The 22,702-nt window shown below is 45.5% G+C and overlaps 1 protein-coding gene across 1 annotated transcript in view; it reads left to right on the top strand.

Annotated features, from left to right (window-relative positions):
• PAAF1 (proteasomal ATPase associated factor 1) overlaps window positions 1–22,702 on the top strand; it is a 52,994-nt gene that overhangs the window by 18,896 nt on the left and 11,396 nt on the right. Inside the window, exons 5-10 of the mRNA XM_077451211.1 lie at window positions 2,381–2,479; window positions 7,543–7,693; window positions 12,251–12,445; window positions 13,698–13,789; window positions 15,120–15,235; window positions 21,257–21,339. Coding sequence (XP_077307337.1) covers window positions 2,381–2,479; window positions 7,543–7,693; window positions 12,251–12,445; window positions 13,698–13,789; window positions 15,120–15,235; window positions 21,257–21,339 — 736 coding nt within the window. The remainder of the gene's footprint in view (window positions 1–2,380; window positions 2,480–7,542; window positions 7,694–12,250; window positions 12,446–13,697; window positions 13,790–15,119; window positions 15,236–21,256; window positions 21,340–22,702) is intronic.

The raw sequence follows: 22,702 nt of genomic DNA, 5'->3' as shown, positions 1-22,702 counted from the left end.
CTTAAAGAGGAAGTAAAGGCATTTAAAAAAATAAATAAAAAATGCAACCTGCAAGGCAAAGGCATAATGAGCTAGTATGCATAGCATACTAGCTCATTATGAATAACTTACCTGAGATTGAAGCTCCCGAAGCAGTCCTCCTTCATCTTTACAGCTGCCATGTATCCCGAAGTGACTTCCGGGTCTCGCTGCTCCGGCGCTGTGATTCGCCGGAGCCGCGATGACGTCACGGGATGCGCATGGGAGCTGACACGAGCCGCATATCGCCGTGATCTGCGGCCTGCTCAGTGCGCCTGCGCACCGCTGTCTACGGCGCATGCAGCGTAGACAGCGGTGCCTGTCTTTTTGTAAATATCTCCTAAACCTTATAGGTTTAGGAGATATTTCTTGGACCTACAGGTAAGCCTTAATCTAGGCTTACCTGTAGGTCAAAATGGTTTGCAAGGGTTTACAACCACTTTAAGTGGTTAAACTGGTCACACACATAAAAAACGAGTGTATTATACCGTGCTCCCTAAATTATCAAGTACAGAAACAACAAACATGCTGAAAAACCAAAAAATTGTGTTCCCATAACTGACAATGAATAAAGAGTGTGAAAATTGGCTGCGCCAAATATACAATATTATATCCAAAACATCCAGTGATGAAATTAATAAACTATATAATAAACTCAAGTCTTCATATACAGTAAATAACAAAAGTTCATGTGTCCAGTTTTTCTTCTATGTTTTTATAATTGTTATAAAATCGTGATCCTTATATTTGTGCTTTTCTTCATCCTTGTGGGTCTTAAATGACATATAGTGAATCCCACCACCGTTCACCACTGTCTAGACCAGGGGTCTCAAACTGGTGGCCCTCCACCTGTTGCAAAACTATAAATTCCCATCATGCCTCTGCCTGTGGGAGTCATGCTTGTAACCGTCAGCCTTGCAATGCCTCATGGGACTTGTAGTTTCGCAAACAGCTGGAGGGCCGCCAGTTTGAGACCCCCTGCCCTAGAAGATCATGCAGGATCTGGTGGCAGAGGAGATGTAGAGTTTTCCTCCTGTGAAGTCTGGAGATGATATGACCATCACATTGCCTCCACCTCCCTCCCTCAAAGCCCTTGTACACACGGTCGGAGATTCCGTCGGAATGTTTCCTATCGGACCGTTTTGTCGGATATTCCGACTGTGTGTGGTCTCCATCGGACTGTTTCCGTCGGAATATCCGACGGACCAACTTTTCCAAATTGCCAGTAAAATTTTCCGACAAAATGCTCCGATCGGACATACTCCGGTCAAGTGTAGCCTACTCCGACGGACAAAGTGCCACGCATGCTCAGATCAAATTCCTAGACCAAAGCTATTGGCTACTAGCCTGAACGTAGTCCCGTCGTAACGAAATAACGTCATCACGTTATGTACAATCGGATTTTCCGACAACTTAGTCCGACCGTGTGTATGCAACATCACTTCCGGACCTCTGCTGGAATTAATCCGATGGATTTGGTTGTCGGAATCTCCGACCGTGTGTACAAGGGCATAGAATAGAGGAATAAAAAGAAGGTTCAAGAAGTCACCAGAGTGACCACAGAGGAGAGGAATGGAGGAGTAGGAATGATCCATTTCAAAGCGTAAATCGTACTTAAATCTGCGTGCGTGACAGAGACCTAATTGGAATGAAGATCGATTAAACGTTTGGCGTTTAACCGTTTACATTTATGAATGGTTGATTATATTTTAGGTTGTTTATTTACCTGTCAATGAAAAAGTGCAGAACAATAGCCTGGGTGTGTTGCATGGTTTTGATATTTTTTTTATCACTAAAGGATCGCTTGTTTTGAGGTCGCTCAAGTCCTAGATGGATCACAGGTCTATGTATAGACCAGATATCATGGAATTGATCTTAACAAAAAAGTTAATATATCATAGTTACATAGTTAGTTAGGTTGAATAAAGACACCAGTCCATCCAGTTCAACCTGAGTGTCTACAATTGTCCCTATCCCTGTACATTGTACACTCACATCAGTCCCTACCCTCAAGGAGCTCACAATCCAAGGTGCCCATTCATATACTAGGGCCAATTTTGGACAGAAGCCAATTAACCTACCTGCATGTCTTTGGAGTGTGGGAGGAAATCGGAGTATTCAGAGAAAACCCACGCAGGCACAGGGAGAACATGCAAACTCCAGGCAGGTAGAGTCGTGGTTGGGATTTGAACCAGCGACCCTTCTTACTGCTAGAGCTAACCACTACACCACTGTGCCACTATGTTGATAACTCTTAAGACTTGATATTCGGATGTCTCATTTTTAAAATAACGATCACAAATCCCTTTCAGTGAAATATCCATCATCCTTGTTTTACCGTACACTTATGTCTCCCTCGTAGGTCACATGTCTGGATATCTCCAGCGGAGGTGGGCTCGGTGTATCTGCCAGCACCGATGGATCGATGAAGGTCTGGCAGACCAATAATGGAGAGACCAGGGTAAGGAACAGGTGTAAACTGTTGGAATTAGGCTAAATTGTTGAAGCAATGTGGAGCTTGGTGTTCTTCCTTAACCTCTTGCTTACTGGGCACTTAAACACCCCCCCCCCCCCCAACCACCTCCTGCCAGACCAATTTTCAGCTTTCAGTGCTGACGCAATTGGAATGACAATTGCACGGTCATAAAACACTGTACCCACATTAAATTTTTATAATTTTTTCACACAAATAGAGCTTTCTTTTGGTGGTATTTAGTCACAGCTGGGGTTTTTATTTTTTGCTAAACAAAAAAAAATGTGAAAAATTTGAAAAAAAAAAAATCTCGTTATAAAGTTTTCCACACAAGTAATTTTTCTCCTTCATTGATGAGGCTGCACTGGTGGGCACTGATAGGCGTTACCACTGAGAGATGGCTCTGATGGGCACTGGTTGGTGACATTGATGGGCAGCACTGTCTATAAGGCACTGATGGGTGACACTGTGGGCACTGGTAGGTGGCGCTGGTGTGCACTGACAGGTGGGCACAGATGAGTTGGCGGGGCTTCTCCTTGATCGGGACCGATGTCTCTCTGAGAGCCGCCGGTGATCGGCTTTTTTTTTTTCTCTCCTCGCGCTATCGGAGCGAGGAGAAAAAATAGCTGATTGCCGGCTCTGTTTACATCACATGATCAGCTGTCATTGGCTGACAGCTGATCACGTGGTAAGGAGTCGGCTATGGTGCGGATCTGAAGCAGTTAATATGGATTTGGAAGTCCCATCATTCCTGCCATAGCATGCTGGTATTTGTAAATGTGTTGCAGCTGGAGAGCCCTAAGCTGCCTAGCGATATGGACAGGTAAACCATTATTATTATTATTATGGGCTGCTAGTTTTGTGGTGGGCCAAAGCTTAAAGCTTCTCTCCAGGCAAATATTCACCCCCCACTCATCCTGCATGTTTTCTTTTTGTTTGTGATGCAAAAAAAAAAAAAATATATATATATATATATAAATATATGCACAGTCCAGCTTTCTTGCCAGTGCCATATCCATTTGCTGGGGACTGCTAATCCAGCACTGCAGATGTGCCCGTACCAGCCCAGACAGTCCACCTGCAACGGATGTCATTGCTACAGATTCCTCTTCTGGATCCTGAGAGGACCCACCACTAGGGCGACCAGTCTCGGCCTTCTGGTAGCCCACATCTCCTTTCCCCCCTAAGTGCTGTAGACTCTTCACAGTAGGACTAAACAGGGAGGTAGGGTGTCAGAAAGGTACTATAACGCAGGACAGGGGGCATCCCACTCTTCAAGAAATTCTGAAGAGTCTGATGGAGACTGCAGCACTGGAGATGAGGGAAGGTAGGAGACGCTGGCCACCAGGGAGGGGAGGACTTCTGCTTTGGAAGACTAAAATGCTGTTTTTTATTTTTTTTTGTCTGCTGACAGAGCCATTTAAAGGAAAAGTATCCCTTCCATAGACAGTTAAAGGGGTTGTAAACCCTTAACGCCTTTCACCTTAATGCATTCTAGGCAATAATAATAATAATAATAATAATGTTATTTAAGGTACTTGTATAGCGCCTAATAAATAAAATATCCCAAACAAAACAGTCATCTCAGCATTAATAGCGCTAATAGAATAATTGAATACAATATTCAGTGCAATCAAGAAAAAATCTTTTTGAAGGATCTATCTATCTATTATATAATATATAAGTCCACATTAAAGAGGAAGTAAACCCTGATGAGTGTTACTTCCTCTTTCATTCCCTGCAAAGGTAAAGCATAATGGACTACTATGCATCGCATCGCATAGTAGTCCATTATGTGTGACTTACCTGACATAGGAGCCAGCGATGTCACCGATGTCCCCTGTAGTTCCGAGCGTCCATCTTCTCAGTGGGTCTCGCTGCTCCGCCGCTGTCATTTGGTGAAGCCGCGATGACGTCACTCGCGCGCATGCGCACGGGAGCCGCCACGCGCAGCATATCGTCGTAGACAGCGGTGCCTGTCTTTCGGCAAATATCTCCTAAACTGTGTAGGTTTAGGAGATATTTCTTGGACCTACAGGTAAGCCTTAATCTAGGCTTACCTGTAGGTCAAAGTGTGTTGTAAGAGTTTACAACCACTTTAAGATCAATGTAATAAAATATAATAGAAGGTGTGCTCCGTAACCCTTAGAAACCAGGACTAGGTTTTCTGATCTGGATACCAACACCTCGTGGATGAAAAATCCCCGTTGCTAATGAACTCACCACACAGGTGTAAAACGGGCCTTAAATCTCCATACACTGTGAGATAAGATCTGATCCTCCCAACACGATGTGAGTATACCAGACACCGAAGCTCGTCACCGCCTCAGACTTGGACCTGGCTCCTATCCCCGGATTAGATCACTTTTTCAATAGTTCATAAATGCAAAAAAAGAGAAGGGGGAAGCCTCCTATAATTGGGTTTGGCTGCGATGATACCCGGGATGACCGGCACTATGACTGACAGACGAGGGAGCCGTGTAGTCACGCCATAACGCGTTTCGCCATCACGTCTTTGTCAGAGGGCATCTGACAAAGATGTGATGACAACGCGTAAGGACTTGACTACACGGCTCCCCCATCAATTGACGCAGCAGCAGTACTCGGGAGCACACCCGCACGCGGTGTCCAGAAGGAGAGCGCTTCTCCGATGGGGCACTCGAAAAGAGGAGGAGCAGCCAGCGCCACTGAGGGACCCCAGAAGAGGAAGATCGGGGCCACTATGTGCAGAACCAAATGCACAGAGGAGGAAAGTATGACAACATGTTTATTATTTAAAAAAACAAAACAAAAAACAAGGGTTTAGTAACCTTTTAATAAAGCCTAGCCTGTAAAAGAACACATTTAATACTTACCTGTCCCCGCTACTTATGTTAGGTCTCTGCTGCTGTCTGGAAAATCTTCTGCATCTGACACTTCCAGGAGAGTCAGACCCCTGGTCCTCTGTTGAGTACGGTGTACTGTAGTAATGCATGAGTCAATGGGTGGAAAGACACACGGGCAGACCAGGTACCTTGCACACACAGAACTGTTGGATGTAGAAGATTATTCCAGCATTGGCAACAGTGCCAAGACTGGCGATGTGGGCAGCAGGACAGGCGAGTATTAATGGTAATTTTTTTTTTTTTTTTTTTTACAGCCTGGACAGCCTTGGAAGTGAACAGGGTCACTTCATGTAAAAGTACACTAACCTTAATGGCCTAAACTATGCTAGAAAACCCCAAACCCAGCTGCAAATTTGTTTTCCTCCTCCACCCAAAATCCTTGTCTCCCCTTCCTACAAAATGTTAAATCTGATAGTGCTGATTGACCCTGGGCTAATCACATGCACTCTCCTAAAAAAAAATACACACACACACACACACACACCTCTCTAGCAACACACACCAATCTGAGCATGTGCAGTGTGCCCCCGAGGCTCTGTTCTATCAGGAGATGGATTGGGAACTGTGGAAGATGGGGAGGATCAAACAGCCTTTTTTACACAATGCAGAGGATTAACCCCTTATTTCCCACAGTGAGTATTACAAGCATGCTTTACTGCATATACAGACTGATTTTACTGCTGTGTGTTTAGTAACACTTTAAAGGATATCTAAAGTTTTTTTAGTTTTTTTTAAAACAAACATGTCACACTTTATCTCCTCTGTGCAGTTGGTTTTGCGCAGAGTGGCCCCGATCCTCCTCTTCTGGGGTCCCTCAGCGGCGCTCCTGGCTCCTCCTCTTCTCGAGTTCCCCCCTTGGAGAGCCGCTCTCTCTCGGGGCACTCGTGCGGGCGCGCTCCTGTGTCCTGCTGTTGCGTCTATTGACACAGACAGCGGGATTCGTGAGCCAATGGCTGCGCAGCTATCAGTCTATCCAATCAGGACCCGAGACACCAGCTGGATCGGGTGTGCTCATCACTGGTCACTGGAAAGACCGGGCTCAGGTAAGTAAAAGGGGGGGGCTCTGGGGGGCTGCTGCATCGCCCCCCTAGTGTTTAACCACATCCCTGCCAGTGTCGTTTACACAGTAATTTGTGCATTTTTATAGCACTGATCGCTGTATAAATGCCAATGGTGTCAAAAGTGTCCGCCATAATGTCGCAGTCTCGATAAAAATCGCAGATCGCCACCATTAGTAATAAAAATAATTGTCATAAATCTATCCCCTATTTTGTAGATTCTATAACTTTTGTGCAAACCAATCAATATACTTTTATTGAGTTGTGTTTTTTTTTTTTTTTTTTTTTTTTTTTTTACCAAAAATATGTAGAATACATATCGGCCTATACTGAGAAATACGTTTTTTTAATATATATTTTTTGGGGATATTTATTACAGCAAAAGGTAAAAAATAATGCTTTTTTTTATAAAATTTTTTTTCAAAATTGTCATTCCTTCTTTTTTTATTTTTATTTTTTTTTGTTTATAACGCAAAAAATAAAAACCACAGAGGTGATCAAATACCACCAAAGGAAAACCTATATTTGTTGGAGGAAAAAAAATAAATTTTGTTCGGTTACAACGTCGCAGGACTGCGCAATTGTCAGCTAAAGCGACGCAGCACCGAACAAAAGTTGTAGAATTCATATGAACCGGTTTCCCAATCAAGTGAGCCCACCCTAATGGTAGTCAGGGGGCAGAAACCCCTATCTGGGTAGACAGGTTCTCCCAAGACTCCTCTTGCACTGCTCTTCTCAGTATGTCAGAGCAGGGAAGATGGCCGCGGCTCCTGTCCACGTACCGAAGCCGAGTTAGGCGTACCGAAGCAAATTTTTGCGAACCGAGTTGTTCGTGAACAGAAGTGTTCGCAAACCGAGGTATCACTGTATTAGCATTTTTATGAGGGAGGAACCAGGAAAAGCAAATTATAAGCAGTCTAAAATGCATTATTGAAGCTGTCCCCCCCCCTCCCACTCCCTCCCCCTAGTCTGTATACCAATCTGAAGGCCATCCCCTTTCAACATTCGATTGCCCTTTTTTTGATTTGTTTAAGTCTCAAGGAACGTGTGTGTGTGTGTGTGTGTGTGTGTGTATAGATTTGACATAACAGGTTTGCTCTTCCTCCAGAGAGTCCTGGAAGGTCACTTCTTTGATGTCAATTGCTGCACGTTCTTCCCATCCGGTATGGTGGTGCTGAGCGGCGGGATGGACGCTCAGGTGAAGGTCTGGTCGGTGGAAAATGCCAGCTGCCCCGTCACATTCAAAGGGCACAAAGCAGGTGGGCAAAAAGCCAAATACAGAACAGATTACACAGTTTGGGTTATCATGGTAACATTTACTTGAGGGTATTTTATTTTATTTTTTATGAAAATTTTGCCTATTCTTCTATTAATGGTTTTTGTAAGGGTCAAAAATGATTTTCTTTATTGTACATCATGGGACACAGGGAGGTACAACTATAGCGTGTAACCCCCACCCAATAGCTGTGTGTTCCCCGCTGTGCACCGTCACATAAGCCCCTCCCCCTTGTCCAAGGAACTTTGATAGACAGATCACCCATCCCAGGATTGGAGGGGTGATCTGTCTATCAGAGTGTCCGGACAAAGAGGAGGGGCTGTATGTGATGGTGCATGGCGGGGAACACACAGCTATTGAAATGAAAGCTGTTTTGTTCCCGGCGCTCTGATCAACCAGGCGGCATCAGCTCTCCTCTCTTTCCCTGCACAGGCTGGCTGCGCTGGGGACACAGGCTGGCTGCATCTGACAGGCACTGGTGAGGCTGAATTGATCTCTTGTATCATGTCCCCAGTCTCTGACCATCTCATGTGCCACGTCCCCAGTCTCTGACCGTCGCCTGTGCCACGTCCCCAGTCTCTGACCGTCACCTGTGCCACGTCCCCAGTCTCTGACCGTCACCTGTGCCACGTCCCCAGTCTCTGACCGTCACCTGTGCCACGTCCCCAGTCTCTGACCGTCACCTGTGCCACGTCCCCAGTCTCTGACCGTCACCTGTGCCACGTCCCCAGTCTCTGACCGTCACCTGTGCCACGTCCCCAGTCTCTGACCGTCTCCTGTGCCACGTCCCCAGTCTCTGACCGTCTCCTGTGCCACGTCCCCAGTCTCTGACCGTCTCCTGTGCCACGTCCCCAGTCTCTGACCGTCTCCTGTGCCACGTCCCCAGTCTCTGACCATCTCCTGTATAAAAATATTTTTTTTAAAATAAGTTTCGGTATCGGCCATTTTCGGTATTGGTTTTCGCCCTAGTGTATTTTTCATTTTCGGTATCGGTTTCAGCACCAAAAAACCCATTCGGTGCACCCCTAGTTACCTTGAAAGTCTGGGTTGGCTTCTCAACCTAGAGGAGTATTCCGTTAAAACTGCTAAAAAAGCTGGAGTATTTGGGCCTGATCATTGACACAGCCCGGAAAAAGATGTTCTTGCCTAAGGTAAAAATCAACTCCATAAAAGAGCTAGTATGGATGGTCAGGTCGAAAGGAGACCCCTCCATTCGCCTTTGCATGAGGTTGTTAGGAAAGATGGTGGATTCAATAGAAGCAGTTCCCTATGCCCAGTTCCATTTGAGACTGTTGCAAAACAGTATCCTGTCAGCTTGGAAGAAAACGATCCAAGCTTTAGACTTGCCAAAGCCTCAGTTGGTGGTTACTAACCCAGAATCTGCTGAAGGGAAAATCCTTCAGACCAGTTATCTGGAAAGTAGTAACGACAGATGCCAGCCTTTTAGGCTGGAGAGCAGTATTAGAGAAGACAACTGTCCAAAGACAGTGGTCAAGAACCGAAAGAGCGTTGCCCATCAACATCCTAGAGATTCGAGCAGTGCGTCTGGCTCCGAAGGCCTGGACTTTCAGGTTATAGGATTGTCCTGTCAGGATCCAGTCTGACAATGCCACAGCTGTGGCCTATATCAATCACCAAGGGGGTACCAAGAGTCTTGCAGCGCAGACAGAGGTGAACCATATTCTGACTTGGGCAGAAAGGAATGTTCCGCGCCTATCGGTAGTCTTCATTCCGGGAATAGAGAATTGGCAAGTGGACTACTTACGTTGCCAGCAGTTATTCCCAGGGGAATGGTCTCTTCACCCCGACATTTTTCGGGCTGTTTGTCAAAGTTGGGGGACTCCAGATGTAGATCTTCTAGCATCAATCAACATGAAGTTAGTAAACTTTGTGCCCAGGACAAGGGATCCGTTCGCTTGAGGAACAGATGCGTTGGTGACCCCATGGGATCAGTTCTCACTGATCTATGCCTTTCCCCCTATTCAGTTGCTACCTCAACTTCTTTGCAGGATCAAGCTGGAAAGAAAGCCGGTAATTCTGGTAGCACCAGCATGGCCCAGAAGGTCATGGTACGCAGAGATCGTAAAGATGGCAGTGGAGGATCCATGGTCCCTTCCACTACGGCCAGACCTGCTTTCATAGGGGCCAATACCTTATGAACATTACATTTAACAGCTTGGCTATTGAAACCCACGTTCTGAAGAAATGTGGGCTTTCTGAGTCAGTTATCTCTACTTTGCAAGGAAGCCAGCTTCCAGAACTATATATTATAGGGTCTGGAGGGCTTATGTTTCCTGGTGTAAATCCAAGGCTTGGCACCCTTGGAGATATATCATAGGCAGAATTCTTGCCTTTCTAAAATTAGGGGTAGAGCTGAAGTTGACTTTAAGTACTATTAAGGGCCACGTCTCAGCTTTATTGGTCTTATTTCAAGACCGCTTGCGTCACATTCTTTAGTCTGGGTTTTATGCAAGGGGTGATGCGGATTAATCTGCCAGTTAAATCACCTTTGAGCTCTTGGGACTTGAACTTAGTTTTGTCAGTGTTACAAAAACAGGCTTTTGAACCAATACAACATATTCCCTTAGTCCTTCTGACAAGGAAGCTGGTGTTCTTGGTTGCTATATCCTCAGTAAGGAGGGTTTCGGAATTGGCCACTTTTTCTTGTAAAGAGCCATACTTGATTATTCAGGAGGACAGAGTGGCGTTACGCCCTCGTCCAGACTTTTTGCCAAAAGTGGTCTCAGGTTTTCACCTGAACAAAGATATTGTCCTGCCATTTTTTTTTTTCTTCCAAAACCATGTTTCAGGGAAGAAAAGTCACTACATTGTCTTGATGTGGTGAGAGCAGTGAAAGTCTATTTAAAGACAACTGCTCAGATTCAGAAGACTGATGTCTTATTTGTACTGCCAGAGGGTCCTAAGAAAGGACAGGCAAGTGGATTTGGCAAGTTATAATTCAGACTTATGATTTAAGGGGTAATAGTCCTCCTTTTCAAGCCAAAGCGCACTCTACCAGGGCGGTTAGTGCTTCTTGGGCAGTGAGTCACCATGCCTCCGTGGCTCAGATCTGTAAGGCCATAACTTGGTCTTCAGTAAATACATTCACCAAGTTTTATCAAGTGGATGTAAGGAGGTATGAGGATATCGCCTTCGTTAATACTATGGCCCTGTGTCCCATGATGTATGATAAAGAAAATAGGATAACAGCTTACCTGTAAAATACTTTTCTTGGAGTACATCATGGGACACAGAGGTCCTGCCCCTTTTTTGAGGGGTTTAGGTATAGAGTGAACTTCCTGTATTGGGTATACCAGTGTCCATCACCTGAAGGTGCCTATATACCCATTAAGTAATTACTTAAGGCTCTGTGTCCCACAATGTACTCCAAGAAAAAGGATTTTAGAGGTAAGCTGTTACAAAAATTATATATATAATATATACCGTATATACTCGAGTATAGGCCGACCCGAATATAAGCCGAGGCCCCCAATTTACCCCCAAAAAAACTGGCAAACTTATTGACTCGTGTATAAGCCGAGGGTGAGACATGCCTGTCCATCCCTGTGTGTGTGTCCGTCCATCCCTGTGTGTCCGTCCGTCCCTGTGTGTCCGTCCATCCCTGTGTGTCCGTCCATCCATCCCTGTGTGTGTCCATCCATCCATCCATCCCTGTGTGTGTCCATCCATCCATCCATCCCTGTGTGTGTGTGTCTCCATCCATCCATCCATCCCTGTGTGTGTGTGTGTGTCTCCATCCATCCATCCATCCATCCCTGTGTGTGTGTGTCTCCATCCATCCATCCATCCATCCCTGTGTGTGTGTGTCTCCATCCATCCATCCATCCATCCCTGTGTGTGTGTGTCTCCATCCATCCATCCATCCCTGTGTGTGTGTGTATCCATCCATCCGTGTGTGTGTGTGTGTGTGTGTGTGTGTGTGTGTGTGTGTGTGTGTGTGTGTGTGTGTCCAGCCTACCTGTGTCCCGAGCCTTTGTCCCGAGCCTCCGTCCCGTGTCGTGCCTTGCCTTCGTCCCCGTCCCGTCCCGTCCCGTGCCGTGCCGTGCCTTGCCTTGCCTCCGTCCCGTGCCCTCTTCGTCGGCGGCCATTGTAAAATTCAAAAGCCGCGCCTCCTCCTTCGCCTGTGATAGGCGGAACACTGAATTTCCCAGCAGCCTGTGTTCCGCCTATCACAGACGTCGTATCATCCTCGTCCGTAGTACGAGGATGATACGACGTCCGTGATAGGCGGAACACAGGCTGCTGGGAAATTCAGTGTTCCGCCTATCACAGGCGAAGGCGGAGCCGGAGGCGCGGCTTTTGAATCAGAATGGCCGCTGTCTGTCTGCTCGACACGCTGATCGAGCGGGCAGACAGCGATGACTCGAGTATAAGCCGAGGGGGGCACTTTCAGCCTCAAAAAAGAGGCTGAAAATCTCGGCTTATACTCGAGTATATACGGTATATTATAATACCAGGTTTCAGAAGCCAAATCCAGACATTGCTCATATGGTGTAAGAGAATATCTCTGCTTTTGCAGGAGTTTTGGATCTGGCGATAGTGGACCGTGGGAGGAATGTCGTGTCCTGCTCACGGGATGGAACGGCCCGACTCTGGGATTGTGGGAAATCGTCATGCCTTGCCGTTGTGGCAGATTGCGGCGTTCCCATTAATGGAATATCTGTCGGCGTTGCAGACAATACAGTTAATCTTGGGGCACCAGAGGCAACGCCCAGTAAGTATAATTTTATTTTTATTTATTTTTTGTTTTGAGATCTGCATAAGGGAACATACACTATATTACCAAAAGTATTGGGACTCCTGCCTTGTCATGAACTTGAATGGCATCCCAGTCTCAAGGCCTGTACACATGGTCAGAAAATCCGAAAATAAACTTCGTCTGAATGATCTGACAATTTTCTGATTGTTAGTATGCTGCTTTTGACAGCTGATTACGGATTTTTGGCAGATAAAAACTGGATGTGCAGGCTTGAAATTTTTATCTGATGTGACCACAATGTCCGATTATATATATATTTTTTTTTTCCATTACGTACAATTTTCTGACAGAAAAAAAAAAATATGAAGAGCAAGGCTAGGCATGCTCAGAAATGAACGAACACATACAAAAAAATTCAACACTTCTGATGTTTTAATTCTGTTCGATTTGAGACTAGCATCAAACAAACAAAAAAAACTGACAAAAATGTGTCCAATAATCTGACCGTGTGTATAAGGCTTTAGTCCGTAGGGTTCAATATTGAGTTACAGAGTTCCATGGTAGATGAGGTATAAAAAAAAAGACACAAGTCCATCAAGTCCAACCTATGTGTGTGATTATATGTCGGTATTACATTGTATATCCCTGTATGTTGTGGTTGTTCAGGTGCTTATCTAATAGTTTCTTGAAACTATCAATGCCTCCCGCTGAGACCACTGCCTGTGGAAGGGACTTCCACGTCCTTGCCGCTCTAAAGCCCCATACACACTATCAGATTTTCTGTTGATTTTTGTCTTCAGATTTACCAAAACCATATAATATGAGGTCAAATCTTAGGCGTTTCAATGTGTATGCAATCAGACAGGCCCTTGTACTACATGGTTTTGGTATATCAGACAAAAATCTGCAGAAAATCTGATAGTGTGTATGGGGCTTTACAGTAAACAAGGCTGGAGAAGAGCAGAAAAGATTTTGCATAGACCACTGCTGTGCAACCCTAGATGGCCAAGCAGGGAAGAGGTTGTGTAGGGGTCTGCTTTTACCCCCTGACTCCATGCCAGTCATGCATACTGCTGAGATGTGTGAGAGCTTTGATCTGTCAGCTGTATACAGGGAAGGCAAAGCTTGGGTCTATGAAAACGGTTCATGTGGCAGGGTAGGGGCTCTGAGATCTGGGGGGAGGGGACAGGACTGCAGAGAGCCCCTCTCTCCACACAGTACTTTAAAGGTGAATGCAAATAGATAAATTGTCTATAATGTGTTGCAGGTGACAGAGAGATCGGTACAGAAGGGAAGCTGCTGCTGTTGGCACGGGAAGATAAGAAGTTGGAGGGCGTCAGTCTGAACAGCCGCCAGTCTGTAAGCGGCTCTTTTGTTGGTTTTATGTGTTTATTAACAAACATTAATTTGTATGACCAAATCATTTTATATCTTTTTAATATGGTTTGTTGAACCACATTTGATGAAAGGTTGTGCAAAGTCCTTCCTTCTTGTATTGCAAAGAGAAATGGCCCACAGGACCAAAGCTGCATAGTATGCAAATCCATATCCATTAAAGAGGCTGTAAACCTCCAAAAAAAAAAAAAACCTGCAAGACAAAGGCATAATGAGCTAGTATGCGTCACATACTAGCTCAATATGAAATACTTACCTCGGAACAATGCCCTGAATTGGCGTCGGCACTCGGAGTACACACCCGTCATCTTCCACCGGAGTGGCTTCCGGGCTCGCTGTGATTGGCCCGGAGCTGCGATGATGTCACTCCCGCCCAATGTGCGCGGGAGCAGCCGGTCACGGTACGAGTCCTGAAGAAACAGCACCAGCGGGGCCGTTTCTGCAGTGCGTGTGCGCCAAAGATGTCGGCAGCAGCGCATATACTCAATATCTCCTAAACTGTGCAAGTTTAGGGGATATTCCTGACACCTACAGGTAAGCCTTGTTATAGGCTTACCTGTAGGTAAAAGTGGTGCAATGGGGTTTACAACCACTTGTAAAAAGTAGGATGAAGAAAAAAATGCACTGGACTGCATGTGGTGTGAAGGTGTGAGCTGGCCCTAAAGGTGTGTTTTTTTTTTTTTTTGTTTATACCTACAGGAAAGTCTATAATAAGGCTTACCTGTAGGTACAGTAAATCTCTCATAAACATGCGTCGTTTAGGAGAGATTTACTTTAGCGGTGCCAGTGATGTCAACAGCGCATGCGCACTGTGCTTTGAGATGGAGGGGGTGCCGTGGCTGTGACTCCTGCACACATGCATGGGAGTGACGTCATCGCAGCTCGGCCAGTCAAGCGACTGCGGGGCGCCAACCCGGAAGGAAGACTGGGTGAAACGGAAGCCCTGTCAGCAGTGACGGCGCACCGCTGAAGGGCTTAGTTTTCAGGTAAGTCCTTTCATAATGTGCTAGTATGCAATGCATACGCTTCATTTTTCTGGAAATATCAACAATCAGACTTTGCCCCACCTTTCTTGGGCATGAAACGCACAAAGAGTTATATAGGCTACCCTGCATTATGCTCTTGAAAAGACGGAGGTTTTTTTTTTTGTGGCGTCTTTTATTTTTTACCCCCATATACCAGGTTGCCGTGTTGCTTATGGTGACAGGTTCTCTTTGTAAGCCAGAAGCACCATGGGGATTTTTATTTGTTTCCTCTTTTATGGCGATGCTGAGGAGTTTTCTCTCTATTGCAGGTTTTCACATTTGATGGGTCAGATGCTTTTAACTGCTGCACGTTCCTCTCCAGCCTCGTCATCCTGGCCGGGAGTCAAGATGGAAACATCTACCAGCTGGACATCCGAAACACAAAGTGAGATATCACACGTTCTCTTTCATCCTAGTAAACCTGTCAATGATAGAGATATATATATATATATATATATATATATATATATATATATATATATATATATATATATATACTCACAAAAGGGAGTACACCCCTCACATTTTTGTATTCTAACTTTTCATGTGACAACACTGCAGAAATGACACTTGTCTACAATGTAAAGTAGTGAGTGTACAGCTTGTATAACAGTGTAAATTTGCTGTCCCCTCAAAATAACTCAACACACAGCTATTAATGTCTAAATCGCTGGCAACAAAAGTGAGTACACCCCTAGGTAAAAATGTCCAAATTGTGCCCAATTAGCCATTTTCCCTCCCTGGTGTCATGTGACTTGTTAGTATTACAAGGTATCAGGTGTGAATGGGGAGAAGGTGTTTTAAATTTGGTGTTATCGCTCTCACTCTCTCATACTGGTCACTGGAAGTTCAACATGGCACCTCCATGGCAAAGAACTCCGAGGATTGAAAAAATAAAAAAAGGCCTAGGTTATAAGAAGAATGCCAAGACCCTGAAACTGAGCTGCAGCACGGTGGCCAAAGACTATACAACAGTCTGACAGGACAGGTTCCACTCAGAACAGGCCTCGCCATGAGAAGAAGTTGAGCGCATGTTCTCAGCGTCATATCCAGAGGTTGTCCTTGGTAAATAGACATATGAGTGCTGCCAGCATTGCTGCAGAGGTTGAAGGGGTGGGAGGGTCAGCCTGTCAGTGCTCAGACCATGCGCTGCACACTGCATCAAATTGGTCTGCCTGGCTGTCATCCCAGAAGGAAGCCTCTTCTAAAGATGATGCACAATAAGACCTGTAAACAGAAACAGTTTGCTGAAGACAAGCAGACTAAGGACATGGATTACTGGAATCATGTCCTGTGGTCTGATGAGACCAAGATAAACTTATTTGGATCAGATGGTGTCAGGCGTGTGTGGCGGCAACCAGGTGAGGAGGACAAAGAGTGTGTTGCCTGCAGTCAAGCATGGTGGTGGGAGTGTCATGGTCTGGGGCTGCATGAGTGCTGCCAGCTCTGGGGAGCTACAGATCATTGAGGGAACATGTACTGTGACATACTGAAGCAGAGCATGATCCCCCCTCCCTTCAGAGACTGGGCCGCAGGGCAGTATTCCAACATAACGACCCCAAACACACCTCCAAGACGACCACTGCCTTGCTAAAGACTCTGAGGGTAAAGGCGATGGACTGGCCAAGCATGTCTCCAGACCTAAACCCTATTGATCATCTGTGGGACATTCTCAAATGGAAGGTGGAGGAGCGCAAGGTCTCCAACATCCACCAGCTCCGTGATGTCATCATAGAGAATTGGAAGAGGACTCCAGTGACAACCTGTAAAGCTCTGGTGAACTCCATGCCCAAGAGGGTTAAGGCAGTGCTGGAAAATAAAGATGGCCACACAAAGTATTGACACTTTGGGCCCAATTTGGACATTTTCACTTAGGGGTGTACTCACTTTTGTTACCTGCGGTTTAGACATTAATGGCTGTGTGTTGAGTTATTTTGAGGGGACATCAAATTTACACTGTTATACAAGCTGCACACTCACTACTTTACATTGTAGGCAAGTGTCATTTCTTCAGTGTTGTCACATGAAAAAAGTATAAAAAAATATTTACAAAAATGTCAGGGGTGTACTTACTTTTGTGAGATATTGTACATGTATGCACACCTAGCAAATAAACATGAAAATCAAGACACTGAGACTTTTGAAAGAGCATAAATAATCCAAGGTGTTAAAGGCGGGCTGTGACCCACCAAATGTTGGGGAAATAAACCTTTGGACTATTTATTCTCTGACAAATATCTGTGAGTGCCTTAGGCTCAATTCACATCTATGCATGTTGCTTTTGAGCATTTTTGCAGTGCTTTTTGCGCGTTTTTGGACACACATTTTTACCGCAATTTGGTGCGGTTTTTATTTATTTTTTTACACTGTGGTTGCTTAGCAACCAGATATATACAGTGAATTTTTTTTTTTTAAAAACCCGCAAAATCGCGGTAAAAAAAGTGGTACTTGCGTTTTTGATGCAGGTCCATTGACTTCTATTACATGCAAAACGCTGCATTTTGCATGAAAAAAAAGTCCCCGACCCTTTCCAAAAACGCAGAGGCACAAAAATGCATTAATGTGAACATGTTCCATAGGAACCCATGTTAAAAAATTTCCCTGCATTTCTGCAAAATGCATCAAAAAAACGCGTTAGTGTGAATCAAGCCTAAGTCCTTATATCCCTTACAGGCTGCACCTAGAACTTTAACTGTAAGGTGTATTGGGATCAGCTATCATGTGCCCGTTCATTCCAGAGCAGGCAAGGTTGGGGATACAGGTGAGAGAATAGGGTGGTGGCTTATTTAACAGCAAGGTGGTGACAGGTGTGGTGTTGGGGGGGTCCTACTGGGAGATGAGGGTCAGGCTGAGTCGGCATGCAGATGTGAGTGCAGTGTGCTGGTTTGTGGTAAGGGAGTGCCAAAGTGTTGAGGGCAGGGGTGGGTATGTATGCAGGCATGGTAGTGTGTGAGTGGGAGGGTTAAAGGATATGTAAAAATTTAGATTTTATTTTTTCTTGGGTCCCTCAGTGGCGCTCCTAGTTCCTCCTATTCTCGAGTGCCCCATTTGAGAGCCGCTCTTCCCCAGGGCACCCGTGCGGGCGCGCTCCTGTGTCCTGCTGCGTGACACAGACAGCAGAACTCGGCTTCGCCCCCCCCCCTCCCGCGTCACTGAATTTGATTGACAGCAGCACGAGCCAATGGCTGCGCTGCAATCAATCTATCCAATCAGAACCCGAGACACCGGCTGGAGCGGGTGTGCTCGTCCCCAGTGCAGGAAAGATCGGGCTCAGGTAAGTAAAAGGGGGGTGGGGCTCTGGGGGGCTGGTGCACTACAAGAGTTTTTTCACCTCATTGCATATAATTCATTGAGGTGCAAAACCGCGAGGGTTTACAACCCTTTTAAAGCGATTATTAAAGTCTTTGTTTTTTTTTTTTTAAATAACAAACATGTTATACTTACCTGCTCTGTGTAATAGTTTTGCACAGAGCAGCCCCGATTCTCTTCTCAGGTCCTTCATCGGCACTCCTGGCCTCCTCCCTCCCTGCCAAGTCCCCTCACGCCCAGCAACTTGCTTTGTGAGCTCCCAAGCCACGGCTGTTCATGTGCATTCACACACAGAGCCATGGCGCGGCCCCTCCCTCTCCTGATTGGCTTACTGGCTGTGATGATAGAAGTGGGAGCCGGCGGCTCCTGCTGCTACCTCAGCTAATGAGGAGTGAGAGTCCTCGGAAAGCCAGTGCTTTCGCCCACATCTCTGGATCGAGATGGGGCTCGGGTAAGTATTGGGGAGCTGCACACAGAAGGTTTTTTACCTTCATGCATATAATACAGATAAGAGTAGTTAGCGGGTGTGGAGATAGGGGTAGTGCTTTCAGAGCAGCAGTAGCAAGCGGGGGGGGTGGGGGGGGGGTGGTAGTGCTGGTAGAGCGTGTTGGGGGGTTTACTTTCTGGCAGAATAATGATTAGCAGAGCGGGATTAGTTCTGGCAGAGCGGGGTTGGGGGGGGGGGGTCAATTGTTGGCAGAGCAATGAGTATTGAGAGTGGAGGGAATGTAGTGCTGGTAGTCTGCAGATTGGGGTTTCATTGCTGGCAGAACAGTGAAAAAAAAAATATATATATATATATTAAAAAATATTTCAGTAGCCAGACAGCTGAAGTTGTGTTCAAATCGCTTCATTTCCTGATGAAGCAAAGCTTAACTCCTTCCATCCTGCTTCCCATAATGTCTCTATTGGTGAACCACATCATATCAAGGGACCATTATAGAGCAGCGGTGTAATTCGCATAGCTTGTGGTGACAGACGTTGTACTGCATTGTAAAATGTCCGTTACCCGCTAGGGCATACTGGAAACAGTTGCTTCCTATATGTCCCATTCACACTGCAACGCAACCTGTGGCGGCGCTGCGTGTGAAGATATTTCAGTGAATGAAGTGTACATTTTGTGCACCTCAAAATAAAGTTTGGACAAAAAAAAAAAGAAGAAAGGGAGCCGCGAGATGTGCGGAATTGTGCACCACAGTGCCCCCTACTGCAGCCGGCAGTGTATAGCTGCTGGAGCTGTAAAGCACTCTGGCAGCCCTCCGTTCCCTTGTTGTGAATTCCTAGGCCCAGTTCCTAACAGGTCACAGACTGGAATCGGTCCGCTGCTCCTGGGGGTTGCGGACCCCTGTTATAGAGAATTGGGAGATTAAGAGGCGTTGGGACCAAGCTTGATTTTCATAAGGAAAGTTCAGATTCGAATATAACTTCAGCTGCTTTTATGTCTGGATCTACTACAAGTAAATTCTGCTTTATACATTTTTCATCATATGCTCAATTGCACAAATATTTATCAGGTTTACTTATGGTTTACCCATGCAGAGCAAAGCAATGGTTACGTTTTTAAAGCCCCCCCCCCCCGTCTCTTTACAGCACATACTAACCTTTCCTTCATATTGCTGCTATTTGTTCAGCCACTGGGAGCAATGGAAATACTCATTAACAAAAAAAAAAAAAAATGTATGCAGTGGTGCAAAATCCTGTAAACGAAAAAACCCATAAGTAGACAAAGAAAGTGCACTTAAGGTTGTGCTCTTGTCTACCCCCTGAAGGGGTAGGACTCGTACCCTGACCCCCGGGGCGCAAGGGTCCAGACAGGGAAATATGTTAACATGGTCTGCCTGGTAGAGCCCGTTCTTCTAGGTCAGCCGAGGCCATCCATCTAGTACTAGGTCAGGGGAGCTCTCCCGAAGAGAGACCCCCCCCCCCCCCCCCAGAGGCAGGGGGGGAAGGAACCAGGGCCGCACATCCTCTCCCTAGACGTCAAGGTAAGCCAGAGGACTCGCACCCTTCATTAAGTGAAAGCAAACGCACACAAGTGACAAACAGTGGGAGGAAATAAATAAATAGAATAAAAAAAGCCATGCCCAAGGCCCTGAGGCCTGGTAAGTAAAAAAATTGCCCCTGGACTTAGCCAGGAGGACAGGCTCTAAAAGGCGCAGTGCGGAGAGAAAAACTTTGGTGTCTGTGACCATGTGCCTTTTTTTTTTTTTTTTTTTTTTTTTTTTTTTTACACAATGGGGTCCCACACCCAAGTGTTACTCGGAGCAACCCTAGGGTAACCACTCCCAGGGGGCACAGACACCACGGATCCTCTGCCTTCCCAGTCCGTGGCCAGAAAAGGTAGACCACTCAAACCAGGACGTAATGGAGCCTTCTAGCTTTCTCGAGGAGAACGTAGTCCCGGCCCCCAATTACGTTCAGGCGCTCCGGTTTCAGTTCCTGACGGTGCTATCCTTCCAGGTCCCCGTCCACCGGATCACTGGGGCTCAGCATTATGTGTGTATGTGGGTGTTACCTAGGGCGGCCTACATAAATATACAGTCTGCATAGGAACACCCGATTCTCTATCCATCTATATCTATATATCTACAGTATATACCATTTTGATATTTGTATAACGCCTCTCAAGAGCCAGCCCACTAGTTGTATCAGGACTGAGGTCTATTGAGAGGAGTACTGAGGCAAGCGGCCTTTGATATGATTTCAATTTATAAATACTGTACTGGTGACCCCACAATGGGGATAAAACTTTTTTTTGCGGAATGGAGTTTAACAAGACTAAAATTAGAAGAAAAGATGTTTAACCTTAAACTACGTAGAGGGTTCTTTACTGTAAGAGCGGCAAGGATGTGGAATTCCCTTTCACAGGTGGTGGTCTCAGTGGGGGGAGGGGAGCACATCAATAATAGTTTCAAAAAACGTAGTAAAGCACCTGAACGACCACAACATACAGGGATATACAATGTAATACTGACATATAATCACACACATAGGTTGGACTTGATGGACTTGTGTCTTTTTTTTCAGCCTCACCTACTATGTTTGTTAACTTTGCCCTGTTGCACCTTTTACCAATCATAACATTTCTTTGTTTCAGAGTTCCCGTACAAACCATCTGCAAGTCGGGAGCCCCAGTTTTATGCCTGGTGCCATTTAGAGAGGGCTTCATTGCCAGCCATGGTATGAGTGTAATTCATTGTCTTATCTCATCATACAGCGCCATAAAAAAGTATTCATTCCCCTTGAAATTTTCAACATTTTTTGTCATGGTACAACCACAACATTTTTTTATTTTATGTGATAGACCAACACAAAGTGGCACATAATTGTGAAGTGGAAGAAAAATGATAAATGTTTTTTAAAATGTTTTACAAATATATGAAAAGTGTGGGGAGGCATTTGTATTTAGCCCCCTTTACTCTGATACCCCTAACTAAAATCTAGTGGAACCAATTGCAGTCAGAAGTCGCCTAATTAGTAAATAGAGTCCACCTGTGTGTAATTTAATCTCAGTATATAGTACAGCTGTTCTGTGAAGCCCTCAGAGGTTTGTTAGAGAACCTTAGTGAAGAAACGGCATCATGAAGGCCAAGGAACACACCAGACAGATCAGGGATAAAGTTGTGGATAAATATAAAGCAAGATTATGTTATAAAAAAAAAAAAAAAAAAATATTCCAAGCTTTGAACATCTCACGGAGCTCTGTTCAATTCATCATCCAAAAATGGAAGGAGTACGGCACAACTGCAAACCTACCAAGACATGACCGTCCACCTAAACTGACCGGCCGGGCAAGGAGAACATTCATCAGAGAAGCAGCCAAGAGGCTCATGGTAACTCTGGAGGAGCTGCAGAGATCCACAGCTCAGGTGGGAGAATCTGTCCACAGGACAACTATTAGTCGTCTCTCCACAAATCTGCCCTTTATGGAAGAGTGACAAGAAGAAAGACATCGTTGAAAGAAATCCATAAGAAGTCCAATTTGCAGTTTGTGAGAAGCCATGTGGGGGACACAGCAAACGTGGAAGAAGGTGCTCTGGTCAGATGAGACCAAAATTATAGCATTTTGCTTTTAGGCTAAAAAGTTTGTGTTTGGTGGAAAACTAACACTGCACATCACCCTGAACACACCATCCCTACTGTGAAACATGGTGGTGACATCATATTGTGGGGATGATTTTCTTCAGCAGGGACAGGAAAGCTGGTCAGAGTTGATGGGAAGATGGTTGGAGCCAAATACAGGACAATCTTAGAAGAAAACCTGTTAGAGTCTGCAAAAAAACTTGAGACTGGGCCGGAGGTTCACCTTCCAGCAGGACAACGACTCGAAACATACAGCCAGAGCTACAATGGAATGGTTTAGATCAAAGCATATTCAAGCAGTTCTGCACCTAAAAAAAAATCTATATAATATTGCAGCTAATGACTTTTAATAAATGGACACTTACCTGTCCCAGGTTCCAGCGATGTCGGCGGCAGATGACGAGCGATCGTTCGTCTCTCTGCTGCCCCGCCGCCATCCTCTGTCAGGGAATCGGGAAGT

This window comes from Lithobates pipiens, unplaced genomic scaffold (genome assembly GCF_037356315.1).
Source record: "Lithobates pipiens isolate NorthernLeopardFrog02 unplaced genomic scaffold, aLitPip1_a1.2 Scaffold_23, whole genome shotgun sequence".
NCBI lineage: Eukaryota > Metazoa > Chordata > Amphibia > Anura > Ranidae > Lithobates > Lithobates pipiens.
The sequence above is the reverse complement of the archived record's forward strand: the minus strand, read 5'-3'. Positions and strand labels throughout refer to the sequence as shown.